Source organism: Anser cygnoides, chromosome 4 (assembly GCF_040182565.1).
Source record: "Anser cygnoides isolate HZ-2024a breed goose chromosome 4, Taihu_goose_T2T_genome, whole genome shotgun sequence".
Lineage (NCBI taxonomy): Eukaryota > Metazoa > Chordata > Aves > Anseriformes > Anatidae > Anser > Anser cygnoides.
Genome location: NC_089876.1, coordinates 24034176 through 24047418, shown reverse-complemented (window position 1 = coordinate 24047418; position 13243 = coordinate 24034176). Strand labels below are relative to the sequence as shown.

Here is a 13243-nt window from a genome sequence, read left to right as displayed (position 1 = left end):
TTTTGCTGTTTCAGAAGGGAGAATAAAATCTATAGGAGACAGGTAATTTTAGGGAGCTTTTTATAGCCCCTGTATTCTTTCAGTAGAGCACCAATACATGAGGGGCCATTTCCCTGCTCCGTTTGCATGCGTGCAGAGCAGCCTTACACACGGGCTCCGAAGGGAATATCAGCCTACGTTCCCATTCTCTTCAGGTTCAGCCTGAGGGTGGAATACGATCCACTGCTATTTTTAAACCTACCCCAGTTTTGTTTTAACTTTGTCTTTCATACTCAGCTGCTTAATTACCAAGATCCAAACCCCACTTTTTAATTGCATTTGTAAAGGAGAGAAGCCCAGTTGATATTGAAAGTAGAGAAAGGATATGGCTAAATATAAATGGCATGGTTCTTCCTCTTGTTATGAACTCAGGAGAAATCTGTTTGTAGGTTAACAGAAGTTATGGATGGTCAGGGACAGGGTGGACCTGGAGTCAAAATGCTGTGTCTTCTACTGTAGTTCTTCGAAAAATACATTGCATCAAAGCATCGTTAGCCTGGCAACTCTGCTTCTGTGCTTCCTTACGTGTATCCCAGCAAGACACCAGGTCTGCGTGTCAGCGTGCTAACGGCATCACCATGTCTCTGCCTGTTTCTGAAGTGCATGCTGTCATCTCTGTTAAGCACTGTACGACGCCTGGTTACTCTCCCTGTGTGTATGGCAAGCTCTCTGAGGCACAGTCTGGGCTGTCCTTCTGTGAGAATGAATCGGAAAGTTCACACTCTAAATTTCACTTGGTTCTGCTTAACTGGCCACCTGTAGCTTTTCGTGTTCTGGGAGACCCTTAGTTAACCCCATATTTGCATGCTTTTGCATTTTCACTACTAGTAAATTTTCAAGAGAATTTAGTGGCCTACCCTCAAGCTGTTTTCCATGAAGACTTAGGATCAACTTGTAGTCTGGGTAGTGCCAAGAGGAAGCGAAATACCAGAACGTGGTTAGTACTTGCAGGACTCCCAGACGTGTATCTGCATTTCTAGGCACTGAAATCCCATTGAAAAACTGGCTGTGCACCTCTGTCTCGCATTCAGATAGCTCTCAGTGATCTTCAAAACTGCATATTCAAAGCGTAGCACTCTGCAGATGTATTTGTTGTTTAGCAGTATGGATAAAAATATTTTACCTTTTCCTAGTGAAGACCAACGAACAACAGGTTCCACTTACTGCACAGGCCAGGAAGATACTGCCCATAATTCCTGAACAAGAACATTGTCATCTGAGTGCATCACCTGTAGAAGGTAAGTAAATACCGTGCAACTGTCAGGTTTTTTTTGTTTAGCCTCATATTTTCAGAACTAGGGGTAAGCAATATCTGCTCAAAATAAATTACGACTTCTTCTAGCCAAATATACGAGATGACAAACTGGAAAATGTGTTTTGCGAGAGCTAGATGGCAAGAAAACAAAATCAATTTTCCTTCTGGTACCAAGAGTGATCTGTAAACTTATCTGTTAGCCTTTTAAACCCTGTGTGCCCCTGAAGGCAGCCCTGCTAATTCTGACACTATTTTTCTGGTGCAGAACATCAAGTCCTAGACTTCAGCGTTGCGCTGACATTTGTTTCTGACAAGAGCAGAAGAAAGAAGCATTTTTCAGATGATCTCTGAAGAGAATCATGTGTTTGAAATAAATAGTGAGCTGGTAAAATTCACAAAATAAAAGAAAATAATTGCTCTGTTATTACACCAGCCAGAATAAGTGACAAGAAGTTGGTTTTAGCTTGGAACTAAAACTAGTACGCCACTTCTAACTTTCTTCAGCCGTTGTACTCCAATAATTGTTTCAGGAAGTCCAGATGTAATGAAACAAGTTGGAAGAGAAATGTACAGTAAGAGATTCCTCTTTCTGGCAATACTTGTAATGCCTAGAAGCTGATTACTCAAATGAGTGATACAGACAGACTGATGTATCAGTTGCATACTTGGGGTTATGGCTATTTGCATAGATTTATATTACTGCACATGGTGAGTTTTTTAGGTTAAAAGCATAAGAAGTCATTCTTTACATATATTTAAATTGGATGGAGTTATATTGAAAATGCAGTATCGTATCGCACTATCTTTTTAACGTGTTAAAAAAGTTGATGTATGGTGTGGTTTTGTGCCTCACATGGACCCATAAACAGTGAGGTTGTATGTTGACAGCAGAGCTAAAGAAGCAATTTGGAACAGCATTGTTGGCAAAAGGTGAGGTACTTTCATAATAAATTAATAATTGAGCTAGGCTATTGTTTGGCTTCTGAGAGAGACTAGCTGTGTTACGGGACAGCATAAAGTCATGATTAAAAATGCTGACAACTTTTTAATGGCACCCATCCACAGATCTTACGAGGACTTGTAAAGATGGAAAGTTGGCATTGTTACCATCCTAAAATGAGGCTATCAGGAGGCAGAGAAAGATGACTTGGGAAGTCAGTGACATAGGCAACAGCAGTTCTCATATCACCTGTGTTCATCTGTTTGCCGTTTGGATGTCATGAGCTTTCTCAGAGCCCCATCAACCTTTCTGTAGGACACTTTCCATTCTTCAGGGACCTCTCCCATCCACTTCAGTACAAGCCCTCTTGTTTTTCTGATAGGTGTCAACTATCTTGCAGGTAGTATCTTCCTGGGTCCCCATCTGCCATGTACCTGCCCACCTTAATTGTTCCTTGTGAAGAGAGGCAGCATTTACTCTTGGGTTAGAAATAGATATTTCTGAGGTTGCAATAGCATGTATTACTGAGGGGGTGGGTGCTCAGTAGTGTTCAGTGCCTTCATTTATCCTGTATAGTGGTTGAGCAGTAGCAAACTATGTCCGTCCAGGATATTGGCTTCACCAAAACTCATCTTTTAGAAGCAGGAAGCAAAATGCTGTGCATTTGCTTGTGTGCTCCATTTCCATGCAAATTTAACTTCTGTGTTCCTGGAAGTAAGAGTAACCATTCAGACTGACCTGCTAGTACTCCTTAAGCTGTTACTGTATTGCATATTATGTATTAAAGGGTAAAAAGGAGAGATAGAGCAGCTTTGCAGATTTTTTGATTGCTCTGTGAGGTAATATACGAAATTCAGGACATTCTGGGATGAAGTAATCCATTTGCTTAACTCTGGGCCTGTCACTGAAAGATTGGGTGTCCTGAGAAACCCCAAATATCTTGTTCCAGTGCTGTGCTGTACTGAAGCAGGCTTGTTTTCCTGGGCATAACACAATCTTCCTGTAAGAACCACTGCTGGCAGTGAGGTGAAATGGATGTGATGCTTGGGATTAATGCTTGATAGTATTTTAATGTTACATGACATTGTGTGGAAAGATTATTAAAGGGTGTGGCTGGAGAAGGACTAACTTGTGCCTGGGGAGACAATAACTTAGATCTAGATCTTGCCTTTTGTTGCAACTGGGTTTTGAATAATATTTCTCACAGGAATACTGTCTTGAAGCTAAATACTCTGCAGAACCAACAAAGGCACTTCCTGTTTAGTCTTGCTTCATTTCCTGCAAAGAAACACTTCCCCCTTCCTCCAAAAAGGTCAGATTCAACTCCTTGCTACCTGTGTTTGCAGGCGGCTCAGTAGGTAACAATGCTGCAGGGACAGCCTACAGGACAGCTTGCTGGCTGGAAAACTTTGGGTTACTTCGTCTGTGGAAGGAGGCTGCGATCTACTTTTGCCATGAGTGCTAGGGTCATCTTTATTAAGTCAGCGCAGGCTGTCAGCTGAGTTCTCTTTGCTCGACCAAGGCACCTTCTTCCTCTTCTTTGTAGAGGAGCACGTTTGAAAATCCTTCTGCTGTTGAGGTGGGCTTCAGGCAATCTGCTTGTCTTTGAGTCGTGCTTTTCCTGATTTCCAGGTAGCCGAATATGTGCTCGTAGAAAACATTAACCACAGCCCAGCACAAAATGTTTATCTGATTCTTCTGAGGTTAGCTATGCAGAGATGCAGTAGGTGTAACAGCAGCTACAAGAGGGAGGGAGAGGAAGGCTCGCTCTTCTCCCCGTGAGCTGGAGAACCTGCTGGTGGCCTCAGCAACATCCCTTAGCCTGGGGCTCATAGGCAACACATTGCCTGAAAGACTCCAAAGCACTGTTTGTAGCCACAGAAAATTAGCAAGTTAAAATCCAGACTAGACAGGAGAGCAAAGTATAAGGCACATTACTCTCTCATTGGCCCTTCTGCTATAGAAAAGCATTTGTCTTGCAAATAGATGGAGGCAGATAAAGAGTTGATGACATTGCTGCTTTCTGCTGAATATTTCTTTTGATGTCAGGAAATAGTCTTCATTGTGTTTGTTAGGGATTCAGAAATAAATAATACTTATTTTTAACAAACAACATTGCATTCTGTAAGTTTTTAAGGTGAGAATATGAGAGGACTTTGTGTAGTTACCTATATCTCAGCATCTCTGAGAGTTCTCAAATGAAGGTTTGATATGATTGATTTTTCAATTGGAAGTAGCCTATAGTTAGCCACAAACTAGACTTTGCTGCTTTTAAGCCTAGTAGGAAAAGACCTGATCCAAAATGTAGTGAAGGCAGGAGTGGGTCTCTCTGTTAGCATCACCGAATTTTGTTTATGACAAAATATATTAAATAAAGTAAGTAAAAATCAGGGTGATCTCCTGCTGGATGGCTAACAAACAAAATGAAGACTGGCAGTGTGATAGTAAGTAATGGTGCGTGCATTTCTGTGCACACATATACCAAAAGGCACACAAATAAAAATTCAGCTAATAAAAAATGCACCATCTTCTGTACCCATACACCTTTGACAAAGGAGAATCTTTTCAGTAGAGGTCACTTGAATATCTCTGTGTATTTTCAGGGAAAATATTATTATTACATGTGAGTGCTGAACTTCAGAATCCCTCTCTGTTTCTGCCATCTTTCATTAAAGAGCCACATTAGCAACTGTCCTGGAAAAAATGAAGGAGCCAAATCTCTCAGCTGCTTTAAGACAGTTCTCTGTTTATGCATGACAGCTGTAGATGTTTTTCCTTAGTGCTGTCAAATGGTGACATAAGAATTATTGCAGATTTCAGGGCTGCTTTTATTTGGTTAGAAAGCATGAACATTTTATTCAGGGCAAATATTTGCGCGAGGAGGTAGCGCTGTTCAGGGGACAGCCTGCTAGAATAAAGCTCTGGAGACCCAACTTCTTTTTCAGTCTCTGCCCGTGACTCCTCATTACTAATTGCACCATGGTAATCACAGTTTATCCCAGCTAAAACAGAGACTGTGTTGTGCTTTTAACTTATGAAGCACTACTTGCATCAACCGGTGCTTTTAACTTAAAGAGCACTACTTACATCAACTATTATTTTTAGCAGCTCTAAAATGCTGTGAGATGTTTATCTGGGTCTGCTGCTTTATTTATTTATTTATTTATTTTTCGGAAGCGTCAGCAGTGAATATCCTCCTTGTGATAAATGGAAAGACAGAAACTCAAAGCTGCACTGCTAGCAAGAAATCTGGAAAAGCAGATCAGAAGAATAAATACTGAATTTATGTATGAAAGCTAGACGACTAGCTCCTTTTCCCTAAAGAAATTAGCATGGCAAACCACAGGAAGACTAACATTTCTGAATGCACTGGGTTCAATGGCACTTCCCTAAAACAGTGGAGGCAAAGAATTATTGCAGTAAGGAATAAAAGTGGGCAAGTAAGTGTCAAATCACTGTTGCCATTAAAACAACCCTATGTATGGTGAACAGCCTATCCGAAGAGCATTCAGCAAGACGATTTTGCTGATGGTTAGCCCTGAAATCATTGTTACGTAGGGAAGCCTTTGGTTAAACTTATCCTTTGAGGCTGAAGTAAGCAGGTCCCAAGGAGCAACTTCTCTCCAGTCCTGCCCTTGGTGGTGGTCTGTCCTTCCCCAGTGGTGGGGCCGTGTGGAGTCCAGGCAGACTGGTGCAGGACGTGCTGGACTTTTCCGTGCCACAGACACACTTCAGCCTTACAGTGATCAGGGCAGAGTAATAATTGTATGTGTTATGGCATGAAGAGTAACTGTGAGCCCTCCCCTACAGTATTTCTGTCCTCTGCCCTTTCAGGCAGCGTTGTGTTCTCCAAATCAAAAGGAGCATTAAGGGATTTCATGGGTGACTAAGGACAGAACAGAGTTCTGCCTTATTGGGGGACCTTAGAGACAGACACAGAACTGACAGCTTTGGGATGAAGTGCTGCCATGTTATAAGGAAAGAAGAAAGAAGAGAGAGAAAGAGAAGGAAGAGAAAGAAAAATGAAAGAAAGAATAGAGAAAGAAAAGAAAGAAGGACAGAAGGAAAGAAAAGGAAAAAAAAAGGAGAAGAAAAAAAGAAAGAAAAAGGGAAAGAAAAAGAAAAAAAAGAAAAAGAAAGAAAAAGGAAGAAAGGGAAAGAAAGAAGGGAGAGAGAAAACTCCATGTCTTACAGCCAACAGTGGTGGACTTGTTGTTGTTGTGGTAGTAAAAACTGTCCAGTGTCACGCTCTGAGCTGCTGTTAGATCAAATTCCCACAAATTGGTCACTGTTACCTCAAACACTTTATTTACTACATCAGTCTTTTTGACAGTCAGTTCCCCAAGGACAAGATGAAATAACCTTAACGTCTTCCCTCCCATTAATTCTCTTAATAAAAGTGGTTGAGGTGTCAAAGGCTGCATAAAAGCTAATGAAAGTTCCACATCAGCAATTGCCAACAATTTTTAGTGCACTTCCCTTTGCCATCAGCACCTCCATCTCTCTTTGTAAAGAGCTTTCAGATCCTCGAATACGTAAGGTGCTTCACGTCTCTATATTTCTTCCTGAGTGGCAGTGTAGCTGTACAGTTAAACAAGACGAGTTGGCCTCTCAGTGAATGCATAATTTAAGGCACAATCTTATCTTCAGGTGAAATGGATTATAAAATTGGAGCATAAGGTAGATGACAGGCAACTGACAGGGACGATGCACTGGGGAAGAACGTGTATGGCTGAAAAGATGAGAACCTCTTTTGCAGAAAATACAAGAATTGATGCATCCCTCTCCTCTCTTGCAGTCTAAAAGCAGGTGGACACACCACCTCCCGTGTGGGCTGGTCGGCACAAGAGCTCAGTAAGTAACTATGTGTATGAGCCTGACTCCCATCCAGATATGTTCAGCGTTTCTTTACTGCTGTCATTTTCTAAGGATGCCCTCCCCTTGCAGTGTAGAAAGGTAGTGGTAGAGTCTGGTCTAATACCATGCTAATACCCGATTCAGTGCTGGTCCACCTAGGGAATTACCTGGGTTTGGGCTCAGACCCTTCTGCCGTCCTGAAGAGGCCTCCAAATACTATCAGTACAGAATTTAGTAGCATCAACAGAAAGGGCAACTAAAAATATTTTTGCTTTTCCTTACGTGATCATGGCATTGCAAAAATGTTTTCCTATTTCAAAGAACGCCTCTGTGGTGTGTCTTCAAGCAAGACACCCACACAAACAACAGAAGATAGTAATTATGCAGGGGAAACAGTGGCACTGATAGTTCAAAGCATTCTAGCAAAGGCACATAGCAAATGTGCTCAGGAGCGAGAGCAAGATTAGTTAGGCTGCTTTTGTAAATAGTATGTCTATTTGTAAAGAACAGTAGCTGTGATTTCAGATTTGTGGGATCCTTCCAGTTATCCTTTTGATGCTTTTTCTGGAAAACATCATTTCAGTTCTCAGAAGTGATAGATAGATGTGCTGTGGCTAACGTCATAATAAAATTGGGTGTGATGATGCTGAAGGCAGAAGTTCCAACCAGCCACATCTGGATTTGCCAGTTGGCCATTTATATAAGCTGTCATTTTTTATGCTTTCATGAATTCCTGTAGATAACTATGAAAAAAGGGTTTTTGCATGCAGCTTTAAATTCTTTTGAGGACTGCATGCAGTCTCTCAATTATATATTTATTTTTAAAATATCACAAAAGATAATTCCTCCACTGTTCCTGCTTCCATAATAGATTCAAGTCTTAATCACACATTGAATCTAAAACTCCCCTTAGTTAGGAAACAGCTCACAGAATCAGATGGCTGAATACATTCCAGGGTACTTGGCACGATTACTGGTCTCTGCTTAAAATGCATACCAGGATGCGTTTCATTCCAAACCAGACATTCATAGGGTTTTGAAGGGAAGCACTCCCGCTTGCTTGCAGAACTGGACTGTAATGGGTGCTGCACAGGCTGTTTAAAACCTCTGTTCCATTAGCTGGCATCAATTTTTGATGCATTGTATCCTGCCTACACTTGTCATTTTCTAGCTTGCTTTAGCAGCTGCTGCCTCCAGTATGATTTCACAGCCAAAGAAACACTTCTTATCCCAGTTCTTATGATGTAAAGGAAAAGGGAAACAGATGTTGTTATTCGGCCCTCAGCTACACGAACTACCAGAATGGGTGACAAGCTGCATTTGCTTTTTCACTCAGTGGGAGAATAAGGACTAAAGAAATGCTGTACTTTTTTCCCCCCAGCATTGTATAGTTCATTATTTCCAAATTTATCCTGCTGTAAATGGGTGTACTACATGAAATGAAATTGGGCACAGGTTTGCAAATTCTTCCTCACAGCTGGTGGTTTGGATTGTTTTTTTTTTTTTTTTTTTTTTTTTTTTTGTTTTTTAAACTTTCATTAGGATAATTTAGCTTATTTTGGTCGAGCTGCAATAAGACCTTTTAGTACCCCAAATTTACTTCTGAACACTCTGCTGCAGATGGATCAGCTCACAAAGAGACATCCAGGAGCTGACACAGAGTAAGAGAGTGCGGAAAGGAGGCAGGTGTTACACAAAACTCCTCTCCCCTCATCCAGCTGCTGGGAGGGAAGAAAAGAGACTGAAGCCTGCTCAGTTATTTCAAAGAAAGAGACCAGTCACCGCCTACCTTTAAAGGAGAGTTCCAGATAGCTCTGTGGAGATGGAGACACTCTGCATAAACCAGTCTGGGACACTTCAGGGACATCCTTCCTGGCTCACTTCAGCTGGGTGTACGTGGCCAGTGCTTTAGAGGGGCACGTGCTGCCAAGCTTCCCTGAAAGCAAGGTGCAGTGTTTCTCACTCAGGTTCCTGTACCACAGTCTTGTGGGGCAGGTACCTATAGCACTGTCCTATTGGTAGGTATCATTTGTAGGCCTTTAGCTCCAATCTGGGGTATATCCTCTATTTTTTCTACTACTTAATCATTTTTTATTTTTTTTCCTTCTGTGGGAGAGGAAAATTAGTTACTGTAAAAGTTAAAAGAAGCGTAGACTTGTGAATTACATTGCAACGACATTTAAAGTAAATTAGAAAATACTGCTTTCTAACCTTCTCTTATTTCTGATACCAATGTTTTCTTTTGTTTCAGGTGGTGCCACGTGAAGTACAGTTCCAACTGCATGAAAGGAGAAACATAATACACCACAGAAGAAAGCATATCCATTTTCAGTCTGGGGAGCTCTGTTATCCGTCTTCTCATGAGAATGCCAACTGCGCCGTTTAGTTGAGAAGCTTCATTTTATCTATCAGGACTACCTGGTATTAAGAAAATATGAATAATGGACAAACACATTTTGCTGTAGAATCAACTTCAGTAGGAAATTATAGATTTCCTATCTATTTTCTGTTCCTTTGGGATTTAATGCTTAATCATAAGGCTGTGAGATAATCCTTGCAATAATTTATTTTTCCAGCTGGGAAGAAATTTATCTTCTCCACAGGATAAAATCCTGATTGAAGGTAGAAATGAACCTGTATTTTCATGAAATGAACATAGTTTTCAGACTTTTTAATGCTCTAGGTGACTAAGATGCTTAAGAGAGAATTTCTGGCTGATGAGGAGAGTGGCCAAAGGAATAGAGAAGGAAGGAGTTCTGCAGTACATTTTAATTTCTGCAGTAAACCAGGAAGACATTCATAAATTCTGCAACATCTTGGTGGATAAAGAAGAAAAATGTGGAAAAAAAATATACATTTGGCTTCAATCCACTAAATCGTTATTGTTATTATTTCTTTTATAACTCATTAAGACACCAAATGGGTTTTATACTCTTTGATAAATTGCATTTCCATCTTTTGTATTAGCTTAGGTCATTAGTATTCAGACTCATTGTCTCCTGGAACTTTTCCTTACTTTCCATTTATTGCTGCTCCTCTGAGTGTAGTGGAGCTGTTTGGGCTGAGCAGGGTCCCAAACTCATTCGGTGCTAACCCATTATTTGTGGGTACAATCTGACCATAAATTACTAGGCAGAGACAGAAATTGCAGAGCTAGGACTTCAGACTCCCTTGTGCTAAATCCATCAGGATGAACAGATTGTAAACTGCCCATTGCAAATATGATATGCAGCAATTTAGCATCATGTTAATACTTCATAACCTCCATCCCTTACATTTATATAGCTTTTCCCTCCTGAAGCTTTCTGAAATTGCTTATCCAGTCATTACACCGCACCAAGCAGTTCAGATTTAATAGGAATAGTTGGGAACATTAGCTTCTGAATGATTTGAGACCATATGGAATTTTTAAAATTTAGTTGGATAAATTGGAAGCATTTGTTTCTATTGTTTGTTACCATCTTTTATAAAAAACAAACAGACAAGAAAAATACTGTCTTTCTTGATTTGGGGGCTTTTGAGGCTTTATTGCTTGTCTATGGTAATATCTTAAGGCTTTTCAGAAATGAATTTTCTAATGCATCCTATAAACTTCTCACATTTTTTATTATTTTTCCTTACCTTACTGTAGAACCACACCTTACACATGACAGATGGAAGCGAAATACCTATCTCAAACCACTGCAGAATTGCTAAGGCCATTTCAGCCAGTGTGTAAATGCTTCCTTCAAATGATGGCACTATCTATCACTCTTCCCCTTCAGTAATCCAGGGATCTTGATAGTAGGGACAGCCCTGCTCCTTGTGACCCTGATTTAATTTCCTTCCTCCTGTAATTTAATTCTATTTTTCTTGTTGCCTGTAACTCCCCCTTTTCTTTCCCTTGGATGGCTGAACTGTCCCGTTATTACCCCCACTTATCCCACAGCTTCCCAGGTGTTTGGTCTCACTACCTTGGAAGTTTGCATCTCCCGAGCTACCTCTGCAAAACACCACCACCAAGTAAAACCCAGAGGCTCTTACAAGCCTTTAATCTGTCGAGTAGAGCTTACCGTGTCCTGCAAGCATGATCCAAGCCACAGGAAAGCACGGCCTCTCAGCCTCTCACGGGGCAGCTCCTCCAGCACCGGCTGCCCAGCCTGGTGCCCCTCTGCTGAGCTCACCCCAGTTTACTGACGCATTTCTTGCACTGGGGAGTCCCAAACCAGATGCGGTGCTGGAGTCATGGTCTCATGCACGCCCAGGTGGATAACTGACTCTCTTGACCGACTGGCAGTGCTCCTTTTACTGCAGCTGAGGAGGCTGTCGGCCTGCTTTCTGCCCGGGCACGCTGCTGGCTCACGCCCGACTCGCTCCTCACCATGGCCCCGAGGTCCTTTGTAGCAGAGCTCTCCCTGGTCAGCCTGTCAGAGCGGTGACACCGCTCTTTCACACCACTCATGAAGAAGTGTGATTCTGGGATATATGTATACAAGTTCCCTTCATTTCCCCTCCCTGTTGGCAAGGTCCTGCTGTTAAGTCTCCTTTTCACAAGGGTCTGTCTTATTTTTTTTTTTTAACTTCTGCATTATTGTACTGTCACGTAAGAAATATTCTTTCACTCCCTGGGTAAAATATTTGAAAGGCAGAGCAAATGGCTAGTGCTTGTTCCTGAGTCTGTTAGGGCACCTGCTTGAGAGTCTGTAAGAGAAGCCGTGTAAAGGAGATCAAAGTGGGGAGAGTAGTAAGTTCTTAGCAGATCTGTGCTCAGAGACTTTTGGGGTACAGGTAATAAAGGGAGAATGAGCTCTGCAGATCTAGTGTGATCAATTTTGCTGTCTTCTTTCCTCTCAGTTTTACCTCTTTGAATGTTCTTATCTTTGCCTCACTTCCTTCAACTTCACGCAGATTTTTCTTTTACTTCAGAAGTGCTGTTATTCCAGTTCTGCTGGAACTAATCAGATGTCATTTCTTGTTTATTTTGAACAATGTTGAAAAATTCTTTGAAAAAGTCTTTTCTTTAATCCAACCTTGAAAATTGTTCCTCTTTCCAGAGAGTATGTCATTGCTGGTTTTTTTTTTGTGCCTTTGAAAAATCATCTTCCCTCTCCTATCTAAGACAGCTCAACTTTTGACATTTTATTTTCTGTTTTCTTAATTCCAAGGCTGCACACCATCATCAATACACTTCTAGAAATACTGTCTGTTGTGAATGCTGGGGCAGGTGTCCAAGCATGGAAAACGTACAGGTTGCACAATAAAAGCAGCTGTTTGTGTCCTCATAGTCTCAGCAACAAAGGTTGACCCAAGCCAGAAAAAAAAACTGTTTAAAGTCCAGAGGGTTTTCCAGTCAGACTGTAGGAATCTCAAAAGTAGGTCAGGCTGGCTGATGGTGTCACTTTAAGCCTTGCTCTGAGATGGTTTTTAAAAGAACTTGGGAAAGCCATTTTCCACTCTTTACACTCTTTTGAGTCGAACTGAAAGGACAGGGCTGTCATTTGAGATAGAAGTGGAATGTCTCAAAGATAATCCTATGAGCAGGGTGACTGCTTGTATGCTAAAAAACACTCCTGTGATTCAGAAAAAAAGGTGAAAATCTGTATTTGTCACTCAAAATGCTGTGGGGTTTCAGACTCATTGAAGTTGTTATGCATCCTGACCGGTGGTGACTCTGGAAACATCATTAAAAAACACCTCATCTTGTGATGGCTGTAATTTTGTATTGTCTGCTTAGGGCACATTTTAGAGAAAGATCTTAATGGCTTCAATGGATGATCTAAGCAACATGAAAGAAACGGGAGAGACGGTTCTTTTGTTTAGCTGTCTGAGGCAGTGGATGCAGGAGTGTTGGAGCAAATCATAGGGAAGAGATGTTTACACATGAATAGACTACACCCTGAAAAGCAGCAAAGAAATTACAGCTTGCTTTGTTTGCCAAAAAAAATGCAAATACCTTTAATATATGAATACAATAAGTGACCTGTCTCATAGTTTCCTTCACTGATGACGTATGACAGTGGATTATTTGTGAGTCTGTAGGTGTGCAGACACTGCTTTAAGTTTCACCTTGACACATTTCTCAACTTTGCGTGCTCAAAAGCCTGCCTCAGCCAAAGCTCTCTTCTCTGCATACAAAAGGGTACTCAAAAGTGAGAAAATTGTTATGAAAAACA

At 41.2% G+C, this 13243-nt stretch overlaps 1 protein-coding gene across 3 annotated transcripts in view; it reads left to right on the top strand.

Annotated features, from left to right (window-relative positions):
* The window catches only part of TMEM156 (transmembrane protein 156), a 28922-nt gene extending 16149 nt beyond the window's left edge, over positions 1–12773 (top strand). The window contains exons 6-9 of one of the 3 annotated variants that reach the window (XR_001209040.3): positions 1173–1277; positions 1560–3546; positions 7033–7088; positions 9343–12773. Coding sequence is in view for 1 of the 3 variants with exons in the window: in XM_013185970.3 (XP_013041424.3) it covers positions 1173–1277; positions 9343–9356 (119 nt within the window). In the remaining 2 variants the exon portion in view is untranslated. The remainder of the gene's footprint in view (positions 1–1172; positions 1278–1559; positions 3547–7032; positions 7089–9342) is intronic. The other 2 variants (XR_001209041.3, XM_013185970.3) reach the window with 2 other exon arrangements.
* Positions 12774–13243: the final 470 nt, after the last annotated feature.